Source organism: Kogia breviceps, chromosome 1, assembly GCF_026419965.1.
Source record: "Kogia breviceps isolate mKogBre1 chromosome 1, mKogBre1 haplotype 1, whole genome shotgun sequence".
In the NCBI taxonomy this organism is placed as follows: Eukaryota; Metazoa; Chordata; class Mammalia; order Artiodactyla; family Physeteridae; genus Kogia; species Kogia breviceps.
The window spans coordinates 128,012,211-128,032,975 of record NC_081310.1 but is presented as its reverse complement, the minus strand read 5'-3'; the positions used below and the strand labels follow the sequence as shown (position 1 = coordinate 128,032,975).

The 20,765-nt window shown below is 37.0% G+C and overlaps 1 protein-coding gene across 1 annotated transcript; it reads left to right on the top strand.

Moving 5' to 3' along the window:
• Positions 1–613: 613 nt before the first annotated feature.
• Positions 614–20,130, top strand: RPF1 (ribosome production factor 1 homolog). The gene is made up of 9 exons (XM_059047549.2): positions 614–882; positions 1,692–1,748; positions 4,109–4,189; positions 12,572–12,667; positions 13,250–13,403; positions 18,105–18,187; positions 18,780–18,961; positions 19,136–19,262; positions 19,898–20,130. Exons 1-9 carry the CDS (start codon positions 655–657, stop codon positions 19,937–19,939), a joined length of 1,050 nt encoding a protein of 349 aa, XP_058903532.1. The 5' UTR covers positions 614–654; the 3' UTR covers positions 19,940–20,130.
• Positions 20,131–20,765: the final 635 nt, after the last annotated feature.

Sequence of the window (20,765 nt, the reverse complement as noted above, 5' to 3'; positions counted from 1 at the left end):
CCGCCAGCACTTACTCTCCTCCTTTCTCATTTGACTCCTGGCTTCCGAGGTGTTTCCTGAACAAGCTAAGCTTGCTACTGACTAGCAGCCTTGAAGCTGTAAATTTCCTTTGCCTGGACAGCTTTTTCTCAGATTAACAGATCTTCCCCCAGTTAACTGCATAGTATGCCCCATTACCTCCTTCAAATCTCTGCACAATAATGAAGTCCACTCTGAGAATCCTATTTAAGAGTTGTAATCTACCCCTCTATCCCCTCATCTTCTTTTATCCTGTTCTATTCTTCCCACACCGTGCACTACTTAATATTAATAGCTTACCACACTAATTATTTGGGAGCTCATTTTAGTCTCTAGTAGAATGTAAACTCTATATACTTCAAAGATTATTTTGTTCTTAGGTTTTAGGGGCTTGGCACATGGAAAACGCTCAGTAACAGATTCCACCATCTCATCATTTCACTGTTCACACGGCTGGGCAAGCTCCCTAAACTCTCCGTAAGCCTAAATTTCAGCACCTTCTTAAACCGCTACAACTCACGAAACTATACATTTTCCTTTAAGAACTTTCCGACCCCGGAAGTAATAGCTTAAGGACGGGGGTCGGAGGAGAAAGCTACTTCCGTTTCCGTACAGACCACAAGGAGCAAAAATACCATGGCGAAGGTCGGCGATAAGAGCGGCTGCAGCAGAAACAAAGGCTTGAAACGCAAAGGTGCTACTGAAGAACCTCAGGAGGCTGCAGTCGCTGAGGATGGGACGACGGAAAGTGGTGTCCAACCCTCGAAGGCGGCTGCCTTTCCTCCAGGCTTCAGCGTTTCGGAGATTAAGAACAAACAGCGGCGACACTTAATGTTCACGCGGTGGAAACAGCAGCAGCGGAAGGTATGAGGCGCTGAGGCGCCAGAGCGCATGCGCGATGTCTCTTTAGCTCCCCTGGGGTGGAAGTTGCGGGGTGGAGGGGATGTAGAAGGGGCATCTAACCCATTCTGGTGTGCAAGTATGGGGGAAGGGTGCCCTAGAAGACTTCTTGGGACTATAATTTCTAATCCGAGATCTGATGGATTGAGGGTCAACAGGCTCTGGGGGGGGGAAAAAAGACCTATTTTATATTGTGTGTCAAGCATTCTGTTCAGAAGTCGCCAGAAGTGACAGATTTACGGTACATCTTGCCGGCTCTTGATCATTTTAAAAGCATATTTTGTTTATAAAATATTTGAGTAACTAGTGATGGTTTTATTGGAAACAACCTGAAAACTCCTCTCTCATTACCATTTATTTTTAGTACTTTTCAAGGCAAGCAACCAGCATAGCTACGGTTTTCTTTAGGAGGCAACTTGCTACGAATGCAAAACAAAACAACAAAAACTAGTTAACTTGTTTAGATGTACATTTTGCACTTTCACTTAATTTGATGCTTTATAGTAAAAGGTAAAGCTAGTGAAATTTTAAACTTGTCAATTTAGATTAGTGTTTTGAAGGAGCAGGATCTTTGTTAGAGAAATCTTATTGATTGGCTAGCTCATTTGATTTACAATAACAGCTATGAAAATCTAAGTCAGGATGTTTATTTTAATACATTTCTAAGATTGCTCAGTTTAAATATTCATAGCGTTAGTAATTTGTATCTTCAGTATTTGTTTGTGATATAACTGGTGGTTTCTCAATATTCTTTTCTTTTTCAAATCCTTTAGGAAAAGTTGGCAGCTAAGAAAAAACTTAAAAAAGAGAGAGAGGCTCTTGGTGATAAGGTAAATGAAACTTAGTCCTCTGCTTTCTGGCTGGTATTAAGGAGTGCTCCCTGATACTTACATTGAATCACTTTCTTTTAAAATTTATTATGAAATATTTTGGATATATAAAATGATATAAAAATAATACAGCATACCCTTTTCTATCCTTTACTCAGCTTAAGAAATTATGCATTAGTAGATAGTGTTCAAGTTCTTGTGTACTTCTTTCTGATTGCTTTCCCCTCCAAAGAAACACTCATTGGGACTTCCCTGGTGGTCCAGTGGTTAAGAGGGTTAAGACGCTGTGCTTCCACTGCAGGGCGCACCGGTTTCTAACTTAGATCCCGCTTGACATGTAGCATGGCCAAAAAAAAAAGATAAGCACTCATGAAATTGCTCTTTATTGTTCCCATGCACTTCCTTTTTCCTTTATTACCTTTACTATGTTTGTGTCCCTAAACAGTAAACCCAGTAGTGGTGTTTTGCATGTTTTCAAAATTTCAAAATGGTGTGTCTACTTCAACTTGCCTATTTTACTTAACTTTATGTGTTTGAGAGGCAGAGACACATCTCCCTGACTGGGAATGGGGAAGATCCCCGGTTTAGGCCTGTAACTGGAGCTTTCTGACTTGATGCACTTTGTTATGCAAGGCGGGGGAAAGGCTGGGCACATGCTCTTCTGTTGTAGGGTTGGGGCGTGTAAGAATGAGAGCTGACTCTGAGGATAGGAACCTTCGAAGAGTGAGAATGGGGAGTGGGAGGAAGGGGATTATGGCAAAGAAGAGAGCAGAGATAATGCATCAAGAAAGGATTTGGCTGTTTTTGTGATAGTAACAAAAAGTGAAATCCTTCTACTGAAAAATTTTTAAAGAACTACTAAATACTTCTGCATTATTGCACAGCTAAGTTATTTTCATTTTAGTTTCATTTTATTTATAGTTAGTTCTAGGTTACAGTTTATATTGCAAAATTTAAAAATGTTCAACTTTCCCCCCCTCCCATCTCTTAAGATGAGGGACCAAGAAATAAGAATTTTTGAGAAAGGGAAAAATAATAGACCATATATATATATATATATATATATATATATATATATATATATATATATACATACACAAATACCGCATACAAACTGAACACTTCTTTTTCATGAATTCTCTTTAATAGTATTAGGTTAAATCACAGGAAGTTGCCAATATTAGACTGTTTTGATCTGTGAAATCCTATCAAGCAATGTTAGTCTTTTTTAAACTCTCAATAATCAGTTATAGCAAATTAATATGCTGATCACCATTTGAAAATATCACCTTTCTTGTTTTTTGGATTGAAAGATGACTTCCTAGAACTGCCTCTCTTAGAAAAATTACTTAAAATTTAATATTCATTTCATAGAATAATAAATCCTAGTTTGTCAGTTCATATTCATCTCTGTTGGTGTACATGTATTTTGGATTAGTTTTAGTCAGTATATGGTTACAGTTCTGTGTTCCTGCTCCTTAAAATTTCATTTACACAATATTTTGGTCTAAGCAAACAGTATTGTGCATGATTGCTGATTCTCATGGTATTCCATTATGCTGGAAATGCTGTAGTCATTATCCTATTGTTGGACATCTGCCCTATTTACTGTTCATTTCCACTAACCATAGTGATAATACATATTTCTTTGTATAAATTGCTCCCCCTTTTCATTCCTTACCATAAATCCCCCAAACTAGAATTACTAGTTCAGCAGATGGAAACAGATTTATTGCTTTTCTTATATATTTCTGAATAGCTTTCTGAAAGTATTGAAACAAAGCTACATGTATATATGTACCTTTTTAATTTTTTCCCATTTGATATTTTTCTTCTTCATGCATAAGTATTTTGATTCCAGTTGTTCTCTCTGCTACTTCTGCCTGGTTTTAAGCCATTTTATTTAGTGTCAGCAATTCTTCCAGTATGTGCGTGTGTCTGCTCAGAGAATTAAAAAGCCTCTTACTCAATATTGTTATTAGGATTGATGTAGCAGTGGGTTGAAATGAGGAACAGATTGAGTTTTGTTGTTGTTGCTGTTGTTGTTGTTTTGGGTTTTTTTTGTGGTACGCGGGCCTCTCACTGTTGTGGCCTCTCCCGTTGCGGAGCACAGGCTCTGGACGCGCAGGCTCAGCGGCCATGGCTCACGGGCCCAGCCGCTTCACGGCATGTGGGATCTTCCCTGACCGGGGCACGAACTCGTGTCCCCTGCATCAGCAGGCGGACTCGCAACCACTGTGCCACCAGGGAAGCCCTGAGTTTTTGGATTATTTGCAGATTTCCGTTATTCTTCCCCAATCATAATGCAAAATTATTAATGTAAAATGCTCCTAAGACTTAACCCTTTTTCTTTTATTTAGGCTCCACCAAAGCCTATACCGAAGACCATTGACAACCAGCGAGTGTATGATGAAACCACAGTAGACCCTAATGATGAAGAGGTAATGTTAGAAGTCTTAAATGAATTTGGATGACCACACTTGATAAATTGTCTGTTCGTATGTAAATGTTTAAATTAAAGTACTAGCTGGTGAAGATGTATAATGGACTGATTCAACTGTAATGTTGGCATATTATCATTATTTATTGTAGATTATTTCATAATTGAGTTTCCCAACAATGCTGTAGAAAAAGGCAGTAATTATTTATTTTCTAGAAAGGTACTGTATTTTATGCCTAGGTAAACTTATTTGTCATTTAATCTCTATAATAGTTCCAGTGTTTTTTAATATCATTTGAAAAGCATTCCTCATACTATAGATTTTTGTAATATTTGTTATACATTTTGACACCTAAGGATAACATTTGATGATATTTTTGTGTCCTCATAAAACTCTTGGTTTCAAGATAATCTTCCACTTTTCACATTTTCCCTTTAAATAGTTTGCAACAGTACAGTGAGAGAATCAAGGTTTTAAAACTTTGTATATGTGTGTATTCTTTGATTTGTGTATGGGGAAACTCGTTTTTGTTACATTTATTTGCTTTCAAACAATGCTGTTACCAACATTCTTTCACATATTTCCTGGTATAGCCATTCATTCATTCAGTTTGTCAGTCAAGTTTCCAGCAAATGCTTCTTGATTGCCTGCTATGTATGGAGATCTGTTTTAGGGACGTGGGATTCATCAGTGCACAAAATACACATATACACACAAAATTTCTGCCCACCCAGAGCTTAGAGAGACAAACAATGAACATAATAAAATAAATTATCATAGGTTAGCAGATGGTAGGTTACTAAAGTTAAATAGGGTAAAGGAGATTCAGGACAACTTGGTATAGAGCGAGTTTGCAATTTTACGTATGGGGGGGTGCATGAGAGAGTATCTGTGTGTGTGTGTGCCTGCATTTTATTTATTGCAACATAATTTCAGACTTAATAGAAAGGTAAGAATTCATGTATACACTTCACCTGGATTTCCTAAATGTTAAGTTTTATCACACTTCATTTTCATTTATGTTCTTTCTGAAATGCTTGAGAGTAAGTGGCAGACGTAAGCCCCTTTACTCATACATTCTTAGTGTGTTTTACCTATAAACTGTTTTTTTTAATAAGCACAGTGTACAGTTTCCAAAATTAGACAGTTAACATTGATATACATTATTATCTGATCTGTACAGCTTACTCAGATGTCACAATGATGTCAGTTTTCATAAAAGAAAAATCCCAGTTCTTGCGTTTCATCCCATTACAATGACTCTAACCTCCTTTAGTTTGGAACAGTTCCTCAGAATTTGCTTTTAATGACATTGACATTTTTGAAGAGTATAGACCAGGTATACTTGTAGAATGTCACTTAATATGAGTTTGATGTTTGCTCATGATTGTATTCAGCTTATGTATTTTTGACAAGAGTACCACAGTTGTGATGTTACATTCTTTTCAGTGCTCTTAGCAGGAGTCACATATTGTTGATTTTCCCCTTACTGGTTATATTAACTTTCATCACATGATTAAAGTGGTGTCTGTCAGGTTTCTCCACTATAACTACTATTTTCCCCTCTGAATTTAATATTTTGGGAGGGAGATACTTTGAGATTATATAAATAAATATGTTACTCTTTAAACTCTCACTCAAGATTTTGCAATTACAAATAATTTTTTCCAGTCTGATAGGTGAGAAATTGTATTTCCATGTAGTTTCTTTATATATATAAAAATTTATTTATTTAATTTATTTTTGGCTGTGCTGGGTCTTCGTTGCTTCACAGGCTTTCTCTAGTTGTGGCGAGCGGGGGCTACTCTTCATTGCGGTGCGCGGGCTTCTCATTGCGGTGGCTTCTCTCATTGCAGAGCACGGACTCTAGGCTCGCAGGCTTCAGTAGTTGCAGCACGCGGGCTCAGTAGTTGTGGCTCACAGGCTCTAGAGCACAGGCTCAGTAGTTGTGGCACACCAGCTTAGTTGTTCCGCTGCATGTGGGATCTCCCCGAACCAGGGCTTGAGCCCATGTCCCCTGCATTGGCAGGGAGATTCTCAGCCACTGCGCCACCAGGGAAGCCCTCCATGTAGTTTTAATTTGCTATTCTTTCGTTATGCATGAGGTTGGACATCTTTTCATGTTTTCTTCCTTTTTTTAAATCAATTGTTTGTTCATGTCTCTTGCCCATTTTTCTGTTGGTTAGGGTTGCAATTTTTATACAATAGTTAGGGTAGGCTTCATTGAGGAGATGACCTTTTAGCAAAGACTTGAAGGATGTGAAGAAATTAGCCATCTTTGGGCAGAAAGTAATCCCGGGTAAGGGGACACGGCCAGTGCAAAAGCTCTAAGGCAGGAACATGCTTAGTTTATTTTTGAAAATCAATAAGGAAGCCAGTATGCTGAAATTAAGTGAGCAAGAGGGAGGGTTGTAGAAGAAGTGCCAGGAAAATACAGGGAAGGGAAGAGGCCAGATCAGTGACTTTGCCGGCCATTGTGAGGACTTTGGCTTTTATACTTAGTGAAATGAGGAGCCATTGGATGGTTTTGAACAGGGGAATGATGTGATGTATTTAATTTTTTTAAGTAATTGGTTGCTTTACTGAGCTAGCAGTCAGAGAGGTAAACAGACTAGTTAGGAAGCTAATCCAGGAAAGAGATTATGATAATGATGGTGGTGGTGGTGATGATGATGATGATTGGGACCACAGTGGTTACAGTGAATGTTGAGAATCAGTCGGATTCTGAGGTTTGAGTTTTTGGCCTTGGTGTATCTTGAAATTAGAGCCACTAAGAATTTCTTGATATGAGGTGTTAGAGAAAGAGGATTCAATGATGGCATTGAGGTTTTTAGCCTGAGCAATTAGAAGAATAGAATGATGGGATTGTCATTGACAAGATATGGAACAGGCCTTGGCTGGAGATAAATTGGGGATCAAAGACATGTAATGTAAAAGTTTCCCTAAATATTTACATAGGGGAGAATTTGTTAGGTCATGGGGTGTATAAATGTTCAACTTTACATGAAAGTGCCAAAATGTTTTCCAAAGTAGTGGATGTATCATTCTGCACTCCCATGGTGTAAGAGCAATATTCCTGGTCATCCACGTTCTGACCATTGCTTGTTATATTCAGGTTGGTGATAAAGGGCTATCATTGTGGCTTGAGTTTGTACTTCCCTGATTCCTAAAGTGGTTGAGCATCTTTCTGCGCATGTACTGTGGTTTTGGTAGAGATATGCCAGCTCATGTCTTTTGCCCTATTTTCTATCCTGTAGTGTATTTTACTGATTTGTAGAATTTCTCTAATTTCTACTAATCCTTTACATGTATTACAAGTATCTCCCAATTTGTGGATTCTCTTTTTACTTTCTTCTTTGGTGTCTTTTGATGAACAAAAGTCCTTAATATAATTGGGTTTAATTTTTTTTTTTGTAGTGAATGCTTTTTTGTCATGTTTAAGGAATCTGTCTCTATCCTGTAATCATATGATATCATATTTTTTTTCCTAAAAGAACTGGAGAGCTACTTTTCACATTTATGTACTTAATTATCAGGAATGGATTTTTCTGTTTGGTGTGAGAAGGGAAACCAATTTCCTTCTTCCACTGCTCCCTCCTTCCCCCTCATATGTAACCAGTTTCCCCAGCACCATTTTTGGAGCAGTACAACCTTTTCCCATAGTAAATTGTAATGCTGTCATATATTAGGTATCCATATATGCTTAGTCTTTTTCTGGGCTATTTTTTTGGTAGTTTGTTGCTGGATCAGTTCTTTACTTTCTTAATTATTTAGCTTCATGATAAGTTTTGATACCTGTTAGGGCAAGATGCCCCTCCCCATTGCCATCCTTAAATCCCTCTGTTCAGGGGTGTTCTCTTCCTGGACCTTTGGTCTTCCATATAAAATTATAAATTGTACTAAATCAGATCAGCCTGAGGAGATATATATATATATTGCTTAATTAGGTCTTGTTTAAATACTGAAAATGTATTTCATTGAATTTCATTGTTTTCTTAATACAAGTTGTACACATGAATCTTGTTAGAGCTATTCCTGGGTATCTTACATTTTTTCTTATTAGTGTAAAGCACATCTCTTTGAAAACTGTTTAAATTGCTGATTTACAAAAATGCAGTTGATTTTTTTAATACATTTAAAAAAATATCTTATCTATCTATCTTTGCCTCTGTTGGGTCTTCGTTGCTGCGCGTGGGCTTTCTCTAGTTGCTGCAAGTGGAGGCTACTCTTCGTTGCGGTGCACAGGCTTCTCATCGCGGTGGCTTCTCTTGCTGTGGAGCACAGGTTCTAGGCCTGCAGGCTTCAGTAGTTGTGGCGCACGAGCTTAGTTGCTCCACGGCATGCGGGATCTTCCTGGACCAGGGATCGAACCCATGTCCCCTGCATTGGTAGGCAGATTCTTAACCACTGTGCCACCAGGGAAGTCCCTGCAATTGATGTTTGGATCGTGATCTTCTAACCAGTAGTTTACCTAAATTCATTTCTAATAATTTGTCTGAATGTTGTTTTCATTTCATGTTTAATCATTTCTGCAAATAAGTTTTTGTTTCTTACTTTCAATCCATTAACAGTTTCTTTCGTTCTTACTTAGAACCTCCAGCTAGTCAAATAAATAGAAAAAGTAATATTAGCATCTGTGCCATTTACTGATTTTAAAGAGAATACTTCGTGTATCATTATTAATGTTTGTGTCATTAATGGTAGATTCTCCTTATGAGTTATGGGAATTCCATTTATTCTTTTTTTGCTGGGTTTTTTGTTTAATGAATGAATGTAGAAAGTTAGATGCTTTTCCTGCAAATATTAAGATAATTTATGTACTTTTTCTGCAGATATTGAGATGAATGTGCAGTTTTCTCCTTTATTGCACTAATGTAGTAAATGAAATAGGTTTTCTAATCTTAAACCTCTTGTATTCATGGGATAAATCCAATTTAGTTAAAATGACACAGACCTACTAGAGAATGGACTTGAGGATACGGGGAGGGGGAAGGGTAAGCTGGGACAAAGTGAGAGTGGCACGGACATGTATACACAACCAAACATAAAATAGATAGCTAGTGGGAAGGAGCCGCATAGCACAGGGAGATCAGCTCAGTGCTTTGTGACCACCTAGAGGGGTGGGATAGGGAAGGTAGGAGGGAGGGAGATGCAAGAGGAAAGAGATATGGGGACATATGTATATGTATAACTGATTCACTTTGTTATAAAGCAGAAACTAACACCATTGTAAAGCAGTTATACGCCAATAAAAATGTTTATAAAAAAGATGTTTTATCTTCTTAACATATTGTTTTGGTTTGTTAATACTTTGTTTAGAACATGTATGTTTAGAACATGTTAATACTTTGTTAGAACATGTACATGTGTGCTCATGAGTGAGACTACAGTAATGTCCTATTTTCATTCCTAATTTTATTTATTTGGGCTTTTTACCAGAGATGTATCTGTTTTGTTTTTCTTTTCAAACTGTTTTCTTTAATCTTCTCTATTGAATCTTTGTTTTGTAATTCATTTATATCTCCTCTTACCTTTATTTCTTTTACATTCTGAGTTTATTGTTTTTATTTTTTTGATTAGCTTATTTTCATCTTTTTTATTATGAGCAACTAAGGTCATAAAATTCACTTTTGCTATACCCCCAAGTTTTAAGATGCATTTCTTTCATTATTGTTTAAATCTGAGTACCTCTTTCAATGAAAGATGATTTCTTCTTGTTTGCTGTATTTTTTTATTTCATTAGTTTTCCCCTGATCCTTTTTATTTCTTTCCTTCTGCTTACCTGGAAGATCAAATGAAAGCTCTTCCATTGCTCTTCTTTTTCTAGCTTCCTAAGATGGAAGCTTAGATTATTATTGATTTTATACTTTTTTCCTAGTATAAGCATATAAAGCTCTGGTTTTCCCCTAAGCACTGCTTTAGCCACATCCCATACATTTTGGTATGCTTGTTGTGTTTTCATTTTCATTCTGTTCAAGATATTTTCTAATTTCCCTTGTGATTTCTTCTTTGGCTTATGATTTTCAAGAAGTGTCCTGTTTAATTTCCAAATATTTGAGGATTTCCTATTCCTTTCTGCTGTTGATTTCTAATTCAATTTTATTGTGGTTTGGGACATATTTTGTTTGATTTCAGTCCTTTTTAATTAAAGAAATGTCCTAGCATTTATGTCCTAGCTTAAATAAGATCTATTCCGAAGAATGATTTATCACAACCTACTTCAAGTAAATACTGACACGATTCTGGTAAAATACAGCAAGTTTGCACCAGTATAGCTTCATGACCCTCCACTCTTACTCATGCTATTGTCAGCACACAGTGTTACATATTACATCTGTCTATGTTATAAACGCAGTATTGTAGTTACTGCTTTAAACATCCTTATGTTTTTTTAAAGAAATTAAGAGCATACACACACAACACACCCACTTTTATGTTTACCTTCATCATTACCTATTTACAGTGCTCTTCTTTCCTGCCTCTGGACCAGAGTTACCATCTGGTATCATTCTCTTTCAGCTTCTAGGAGTTTCTTAAGCCTTTGTTTTTACAGCAGGTCTGATAGCTAATTATCTCAGTTTTTGTTTATCTGAAAGTGTGCTTATTTTGAAAGAATTTTGTGGGATATAGAATCCTTGGTTGAATTTTTTTTCTTCTAGTACTTTGAACTTGTTCCATTGCATTTTGACCTTCATTATTTCTCTTGAGAAAGCAGCCATTAATAATCATTGTTCCCATGTACATGGTTTATTGTTTTCTTCTTTCAAAATTTTCTCTGTTTTTTGGCTTTTACCAGTTTGACACTGATGTTGTTGTTCTTTCTTTTTATTCTACTTAAGGTTTTCTGAGTTTGGACCTTAAGTTAGTTTTTCATCCTTTATTCGAATTTTTTTTTCTGTCCTTTTCTCTCCTTCAGGGACTTCCTTTTCACACACACTGTTGAAATGAGTGTTCTAAAAGTTTCTGCAGCTTTTGCGATGATTGTGTTCTCCATTCTTCGTATTGGATACTTATTAATCTATTTTCAAGTTTATCAATTATTCTGTATCTTAGATCTGTTATTAAGCCTGTATTTTTCCTTAATTCCTTGAATATATCTGTTATAGCTGCTTTGAAATTTTCACTAAATTCAACATCTGGGCCCACTCAGTTTTTATTGACTTCTCTTTTTGTGATTATGTCATACTTTTCTGTTTCTTTGTATATCTGATATTTTGGTTGAAAATTGGATATTTTAGAAAACATTGCAATAACTCTGGATTGTTTTATTTTTTTAAGGGTTATTGATTCTTTTTGTTTTAGTAACTTGTCTGGACTTAAACTGGAATCTGTCTGACAGTAGCATTATGTTACTACTCAGTTTTTGGGGGTTTTTTTTTTGTGGTACGCGGGCCTCCACCGTTGTGGCCTCTCCCGTTGCGGGGCACAGGCTCCGGACGCGCAGGCTCAGCGGCCATGGCTCACGGGCCCAGCCGCTCCGCGGCATGTGGGATCTTCCCGGACTGGGGCACGAACCCGTGTTCCCTGCATCGGCAGGTGGACTCTCAACCACTGCGCCACCAGGGAAGCCCTCAGTTTGTTATTTTTAACATGCCTCCCTAGGGACTGTCCCTGTGTTTGTGTGGCTTAATGGTCAGCCAGTGATTTGGGTAGAGGTTGTGGTGTGACACCATGAACCTCTAAGACATATATACCCTCTGCCAGCTGAGCTGTGTGTGGATTGAATAATGCATTCAGAGTTGCAGCCATTTCTCAAGTCTCCCTTGCCTTTCAGGTGCACTGGATTCTCAGGTCTCTCTCATGTGTAGTTTAGCTGTCAGTCAGGGATTTGGGGAGAGGTTATGTCAGTCCCTCTATGATTTTTACTTCCAGAGCTCTCATTAAATTTTTGGCTGGTCCACATCCACCCTGAACTGGGCCTGTAACCTTGGATTGGCAAAGGTAGGGTCTTCACACCTGCCCCTCCTTGAATCTGGTCCACCACCTCAGGATTCAGGATTGCTGGTTCTCGCCTACTATCAGTCCTGAAGTTGGTAAAGTTACTATTTTCACCAACCAGGTTGATAGAGGAAATGGAATAGCTCTAGGCAAGATTCTTGATGTTCTTGCCCACAGATGTATCCATTTGTCAAGAATAAATGCATCTCAGTGTGTGTCTTGAAATTGTTTTTGACAGTCTTTTTCCAGTTTTTATATTAGTATTCTTCAGATAGAAAATTACCCAACCTCTTCATGTTGCCATTAACCTAAGTCCCTCCTGGGCTTTCTTTAAATCACCAGTCAGCTAGGTAGTCAGTGTTATAGAATCCCTACTGGAACTACTTTTAAAATGCTGGCCCAGTAGAATGTTTGATGTAAAATTATCTCTCTTTCTGTTTTCAGGTTGCTTATGATGAAGCTACGGATGAATTTGCTTCTTACTTCAACAGACAAACTTCTCCCAAGATTCTCATCACTACATCAGATAGACCTCATGGGGTAAGCATCAATTAGTATAGCTCTTGAATTCTTAATTTTCTTACATTACTTAGATTATTTAAAAGAACTCTGTTCAGAAGAGTTAAATTATTAGTAATTATCTTAGATTATGCCTGTAAATAAGCTAAATAAAATGTAATGGTGATGTGATATAGGTTCACTAAGCATGATTCTTCAGGATAGGCTTTCTCAGCCTCAGCACTGTTAGTAATTTGGGCTGGATAATTTTTTATTATGCAGATTGTCCTGTTCATTATAGGATGTTTAGCAGCATCTCTGGCCTCTATGCACTAGATATCAGTAGCAGCCAAACGCCAAAGTACCACCAGTTATAACCACCAAAAATGCTTCCAGATGTTGCCAAACATCCCTTGATGGCAAAATTGTCCCTACTTGAGAACTACTGCTTTAGGTTGATCAGCCTTTGATGGATGAAACATTGTTTAGGTTTCACTCTTTCCCTAGCCTTGCTCTCTTTTAATAACACTATCTTACAATAATTACTTCTTTGCTTATAAATATATGCTACACAGATTTGTATTCTTTTTCACTTTTGAGGATTTTTGTTATTTTGTTTTATAGAGAACAGTACGACTCTGTGAACAGCTCTCCACAGTTATACCAAACTCACATGTTTATTACAGAAGAGGACTGGCTCTGAAAAAAATTATTCCACAGTGCATCTCAAGAGATTTCACAGACCTGATTGTTATTAATGAAGATCGTAAAATACCAAGTATCCTTTGTTTTTTTACGGAAGTTTTCCTGTCTAAACAAGAGACAGCTTCAGGGAATTCATAATCTAGTAGGAGAAAAGAAACATGTAAACAAACAAAAATATAGTGTGGATAGTACAATTAAGAGAGAAATATAGGATACAGTGCAAACTCTAGTAAAATCTGCCCTGGGGATATCAGGGAGGAAACACTTGATAGAAAAAAATGCTTAAACCCCGTCTAGGTGGATATGGGTGAATGAGGTAAGGAAGAGGAAGAGTAACTACTGCAGAAATAACCATTTGGAAAGATAGAGGCGTGAAGGTGCTGACCCAGTTGGGGAGCTGCAACTGTCATTTGATATGACTAGATTTTATGGTGCCAGAGGTGGTATCACAGGGTTGCATTTTTGAAGTAGGTATTTGGGCCCATATTATGTATTAACTAGTATATCAGATGCCAAGAATAATCTGTCCTTTTACCATGAATCACAGATCTGAGGTGAATGTGTTCCCTAAACCCTAGGTGTTTCTTCCTGTTGTGAGGTAAGAGATCATATAAAGGATGCCTAGATTTTTTGTCATTGCTATTGTTTTACTTACTCATCTCATGGTGGCCTGTGAACTCAGTAACTTTAAAGATGGCCAGTTGAATGAGTCAAAATTATTAAAACAAGATTATTAAGGACTTATAAACAATGGGGACAGTACTTCTCTGCTGCCAGGGTAACATTTTTTTTCCTAAATCAGTGAACACTTTTTAAAAAATAGTGGTTTACAAGCTGTTTTTTTTTTCATCTAAATAAGTTTTATGGCTTTTATTGTTTTCAATATAAGTTAGACTACCCATTTGTACAGGTTGCTTTTCAGAGACTTTTAAGACTAAAACTAGCTTTGTATTGTGGTATATTGTTGGTCATTTTATAATTTGGCTGGATCCTAAGTTACTGTAACAAAGTAACAAAAATCTCTTGAATACTTAACTATTCCAGAAGAGATCTGTTTTAAGGTAGTTGTTGCCTTTTTAAAACTACCCTCCCAACATAAGGTGGCAAGGTCTGCGTTCCTCTATTTTTGGCAGTTAAAAACCCATCATCATTTCATTACTAGCAAGCCTGCTAGTAACTCTTTGCTAAGCAAGCATTTATCAATTCAATAAACATTCTATCCATCTCTTGCCTTTAGAAAGCTTATATCCTCTTTACAATACCGTGTTGTCTTTTTACCCAAAATATATTAATATTTTTCTGTTTATCATATTGGACACCCTAGAGGGTAAGTTAACCATCAGGTAATTAAGGTACCATCAGTATACAGACCTGATTTAAGGAAATAGGCTACTTAAGTAATCCAAATGTGAAACTGCTTACTCCTATTCATATAAACATATATATACAGTCTGCCCTCCCTGTCCACGGGTTCTGCATCTGTGGATTCAACCAACCGTATTGAAAGTTGGAGGGCTTACTCTACTATGTTAATTTATATAAGGGACATGAGCATCTTTGGATCTGCCCTCCATGGTGGGTCCCAGAACCAGTCCCCCACAGATACTGAGGGAAAATTACCCACGACTTTAATTTTTGGATACAGAATCATGCAGCAGTTTCTAAAAGTCCTCATGATTGGAAGTTTTATAAGTATAATCCTGCCTGGATGTTAATTTTTATAATTTCAAAGATGTTTCATTTTCTTTTCTGATTAACATCTAGTAATGCAGCTGATGTCAAAGTATCAGTGAAAGACACTAAGAAAACAAATCTCTTGATTTGCTTGATCACATTGAATGATCTTCAGCCTAATGCACATTGGTAAGCTGGACTGGAAGTCCATCTTGGATAAAGAGATTGTAAGATAAGGCAGAGAATATCTGCAGAAACTTGTAAATGAGACTGTTGCTCTGAGGAAGATATGAGACAGGTAAATGGAGGATAGATAGTGGCTAATCTTTGCCATGACCACACCCCCCAAAAAAAATGTAGAATTAAAAGGAGAATAATTTGTAAGCACCTAATAGAAATGGTGAATCCTAGAGACTTAACATGGGCTCACAAATAACAAATCATGACTCCTAATGATGGCACTTGGAGAAAAGTTGAAAGAATTGAAGATATCCAGCCTGGAAGTAAGAAAGTGGGAACAGGACAGCTGTCTAAAGATATATTGACAGTAGGAAGGGCTACTGTGTGCCATATGGTGGGAATTTATAGGGGTATACATTTTTGACTTATTCTAGAAAAGAACTTTGTTATCCTACCAGTAGCCTTGTGGCTTTGGGTCAGGCAGATGTGATACCAAATTCAGAGTTCATTACTTGCTATTTTTGTGAATTTAGTCAAGTTTCTTAGTTTCCTCATATTTTAAATATAGGAAATAATACCTATCTTTGGGATTCCCACAAGGATCACATTAAATGTATTATGTTTCAGAGGCATAGTGCCTGGCCTGTACTAGGCATTTTGTTAATTGTGGTGCAGTGGGAAGCATGAAGGCTTTTTCTGGAGAGACAGACTTCCTCTATTCATTATTTCTAAATGGAAATTTGAGGTAGGATAAGTCTGTGCTTTTGGCAGCTTATAGGGTGTTTTACATTTCTAGCCTTTGTATCAATCGTAACAAAATGCCTCTATACATTTCTAAATGGAAATTACCAGTCAAGGGTTTGGGCTCAGGTGTAACCCCACCCCAGTTGAGATCTACTGCCATGTAGCACTGAAACTTGGGTTGAATCTACCTGACCCTTCTCAAACTCTTCCTCATTGCTAAAATCAGTATGACTCCTATTTTACATGGTTTGGGTTGGAAATTAGCAATAACATAAATAAAGCCTTGTGTACAACGCAGGTACTTAGGTATTGATACATATGGATCCTGTAGTTTCTTTTGACACAAACCACAATTTAGTGGGAATGTTCTGGAAGGGATTCAAGCCTTGATTTAGGTTGAAAGAAATGACTTCTACCTCTAATCTGCTACGTAGTAGGCACTAGTATCTGTCAGAAATTAGTTAATGGATTTGTTGGGAAGAAAGGCATTTTACATGACTATAACTCAAATGACAAGTGCTGTAGTAAGTGAGATCGAGAATATTTAGAGCTTAACTTTGACTGTAAAGAGGTGGCATTTGAAGTGGGCCTTAATGGATGAGTAAAATATTGTAGATATTTGAAATAGCATGAGCAAAAATCACATGATAGGATTAATGTGTATGGTGTGTGAGAGACTCTCATTGTCTACCAGCTGGGAAGCAATGTGGGGAGACAACAGGTTAGAAAGGTAGTTTGGAGCCACAGTATGACTGCTGTGACGATGTCTTAAATCTTATAGATGAGTCTGTGGTGAGAGTAGTTTGAAATTAGCTACAGCTGTCAAACTCTCACAGTATCCAGTTTTTCACATAGCACACGAGGAGCTATGGTACAGATACAGTGACACAGCCGAGTCCCATAGCTTAGTAACTGTAGAACCAAGGCCTGAATCCAACTTGATTTAGTCTGTATTAGAAGATGTACTTGAAATGGTGAGAGAGGTCAAACCAAGCAAAATACTGTTTTCCTAATCTGGGTGAAAATCTCAAGGACCTCAATTAAGACAGTAACAACTGGGGTAAAGAGGAAGCTGTAGAAGTGAGGAATTTAGGAAGGTAAAAGCAGTAGATAGGATTTGATGGGAGGAGGAAGGTGATGATGATAACCACCATAGTTTTTCAGTAGATGAATGGGAGAATGTTGATGGTTGTTTTTTTTTTTTAATCTTGGATTTTATTTATTTTTTTATACAGCAGGTACTTATTAGTCATCCATTTTATACATATCAGTGTATACATGTCAATCCCAATCTCCCAATTCATCATGTTGATGGCTTTTAAATATGGCAACATTTGTTTTATAAAACTCATATTGTGTGCAGATAGACTTAAAACAGTCTAATTCTGACCTCCTTTTAAGGTTAAGTATTTGAAAGAATCAAGTTGTGCTACAAAGACTTGAGGTATGTTGTGTAGTTTAGCCGCATTCCAAACCTTTAAAGCCCTTGGGCTGCTAATCTTGCTGATTGTAGGTCGTTGGCTTATACTTCATTTGTAGTTTAGAGTGTCTTGCCTAATTGTTTGTGGTAGGGTCAGTAAGTGGTTAATTAATTGGTTGATTTTAAATTGTGGTACAGTAATCCCAAGAATTAAGACCATGTCTCTTGAGAACCTTCATTTCCAGAAGAGAGTTTGTCTCTGGTCTTGTAGGATGATATTCAAAACTGCATATCCTGACCTTAACAAATGTGTAAGATGTATATATATGTATGAAAGTGTGCCTTATAAGGGTTATAAAGCCTCTGAACGTAGAGGTAAACTTATATTCCATTTGCAATGCTACATACAAGTATGCTAGAATCTCATCCTTTTAGAGTATTAGAGTGGATTTTAGCTCTTTTCACCTACTTCAGTTGAATGCCAAACATACCCTATAGCTATTTACCATATTGTGAAGAGAAAAAGTAGGATTGCTAAAGTTTAGTCTATTTTTCTGAAAGATTTAGGTTGACTTCTGTGTCTTGAGTTTTGGGTATGGTAAGAAAACCTGTTAAGCCAGAGGAATACATGCACCCACCTATTTACCTAGCTACAGATTTTAGGAGGCTTTGGGCATACAAAGGACTAGTTATTTAAACAATTTAAGACTTAGATTACAGAATGTAATCTAAATGTGTTCTTAGCTTTGTGAACAGATGGATTAATTCTGAGTCACTTGCCAAATGGCCCAACTGCTCATTTTAAAATGAGCAGTGTTCGTCTGCGTAAAGAAATTAAGGTAAGTTTTATGCATTCCTTGATTGGCATTGGTCTCCTCACAGTATTTGATCAGTGAATGCTATAACCTATATAGATCTAATTGATTTTAATAATGGTATTTGCTCTTTTGGTTAAAGGGATAGTTTTGTGTACTGACTGTTTTCTTGTGAGATTATAATTGAGTTACGGCAGACAAGCAGTAGCCTTCGTTACTATGAAACGTCACTTTTTTTTTGCGGTACGCGGGCCTCTCACTGTTGTGGCCTCTCCTGCTGCGGAGCACAGGCTCCGGACGCACAGGCTGAGCAGCCATGGCTCACGGGCCCAGCCGCTCTGCGGCATGTGGGATCTTCCCAGACCGGGGCACGAACCCATGTCCCCTGCATCGGAAGGCGGACTCTCAACCACTGCACCACCAGGGAAGCCCCATGTCACTTTTCAGTAGAACTTTCTTTTTGGTGCATTCATTGTGTATTAAATAATTTTAGATAAATCTTATTTCATGGGTTTGATTAAGCCATTAAGATAACTAAAATGTTTCAATGTCATGTAAATTCTAAAACTTGAAATTGCAGTGAGATCGTTATTGTGACTTTTCATCATTTTTCTAGAGAAGAGGCAAGGACCCCACAGAACACATGCCTGAAATAATTTTAAACAATTTTACAACACGGCTGGGTCATTCTGTTGGACGTATGTTTGCATCTCTCTTTCCCCATAATCCTCAATTCATTGGAAGGCAGGTTGCCACATTCCACAATCAGCGGGATTATATCTTCTTCAGATTTCACAGGTGAGAAACTCTTTGGACTTCAATGATGAAATAATTTTACACACAAACCTGTTTTCTAATGTATTCTGACAAATATTGTAGATGAGAAATTATCTTTCAAACTGTCATATTAAAGAAATAACAGTTTGGGTTCATTCACACTAATTTCCTTAACTCTCTATTTTATCTTTGAAGATACATATTCAAGAGTGAAAAGAAAGTGGGAATTCAGGAACTTGGACCACGTTTTACCTTAAAATTAAGATCTCTTCAGAAAGGGACCTTTGATTCTAAATATGGAGAATATGAATGGGTCCATAAGGTATGTGCTTACTGTATGAAAAGCCATTTAGATAATTTTAAAAGGATGGAATGAGAATAAAACCACGTACTTTAAGCTTTGTGTGTTTATACCTTAAGTTAGGCTTCTGAATTTCTTCCCAGGAGCTAGCAATAACCAATCTCTGATACAGTGTTCTGGTCTAGAGATTAATCCTGGTTCATCTGAAATATCCCTAAAGATCAGTGGTTCTCAAAGTGGGACCAGTAGCATCACCTAAGAACCTGTTACGAAGGCAGATTGTTGGGCTACAGACCTGCTGAATCAGTAACTTAGGGAGTGGGCCAGCAGTCTATGAGCCTGTGTTATAATGATTCTGCAGCATGCTTGAAAATTATTGCTATAGAGGTTTTATAGAAGTTTGGAGATCATTTTAAATCATAAATGAAAACTTTAACATACTTTAATACATAATTTTTCAACCTAGTAAATATTTCATTTAAGTATGACTAAAATTTTATATATATTATACACACACATATTGGAACAGTAATTTCCAATACCTTTTATATTAGAGCTAAAGACTTAAATTGTCTCAAAGACAAACCTAGAGGTCCTTTTTTTTATAGCACTGTTACAGATTGTTTACTTTTGTTGTTGTTTTTTCTAATTTTCAGCCCCGGGAAATGGATACAAGTAGAAGAAAATTCCATTTATAAAGTACTGAGGGGATAGTATTGGATTGTGCTGAACAGGCCTATCTTGAATTTATGAAAGAAGACCCTTTTCAAAATGGCATTTACTGATTTCATAAGCCTTCTGTCATGTCTGGATAAAGTACCAATTGCCATGAATTGCCACTCACTATTTATGTAGCAAATAAAAGGTCATTTTGGTAAGAGTTTATAAATTCAAGTTTCCTAAAGCTTAATTCTCTTATTTTTAGGTAATTGTTAATAGCTGAAATTGGGATCAGCATTTGTACTTTCATGGAACATGTGGGCTGGAGAGAAATACAGTGCTTGGTAGATACTGTGTAGCCCACTGTTTTCTATCAGACTGATCTTCATAGTTTTAATTCTGTTTCCCGAAAATACATATATTGGGGTGTGAGGTTTCTAGGATGTATTAACATTTCCATAAGCCTTTCAAGAAGGGTAGAAATTTTTAAAGCAAAGTGGTTTGCCAATGACTTAAAGCAAAAGTTGCAAATTATTGATGCTAGTTTTTGGTTCCCTTTTCCTTGGTACTTCTTTACCTCATTACATTGTACTGTAGTGCTCCACTCAGGAATTACCTCGGGCTCTGAATTTTTTCTCTTCCATCTTGTAATGGAATTCTTATATATCTAGTCTTTACTATCCTTACTAGGAGAGCCATCTGTTATGAAGTAAATAACTTCTAGGTGTAATGGCTAATACCCCACAAAGTAGTTAATTAGAAAACAAAGTTAACCCTTTAAATAACTCATGAATAAAAACTAGTATTATTAGCAGCCTCCTCCTGACCTTAAAAGAATAAATTTGCAACATACCTTTAATTCTC

Coding starts and splice junctions, on each gene's coding strand:
- RPF1 (XM_059047549.2), top strand. CDS start 655: ATGGCGAAGGTCGGCGATAAGAGCGGCTGCAGCAGAAACAAAGGCTTG. Junction 4,190..12,571: donor TAGACCCTAATGATGAAGAG/GTAATGTTAGAA, acceptor TTCTGTTTTCAG/GTTGCTTATGATGAAGCTAC. Junction 19,263..19,897: donor AATATGAATGGGTCCATAAG/GTATGTGCTTAC, acceptor TCTAATTTTCAG/CCCCGGGAAATGGATACAAG.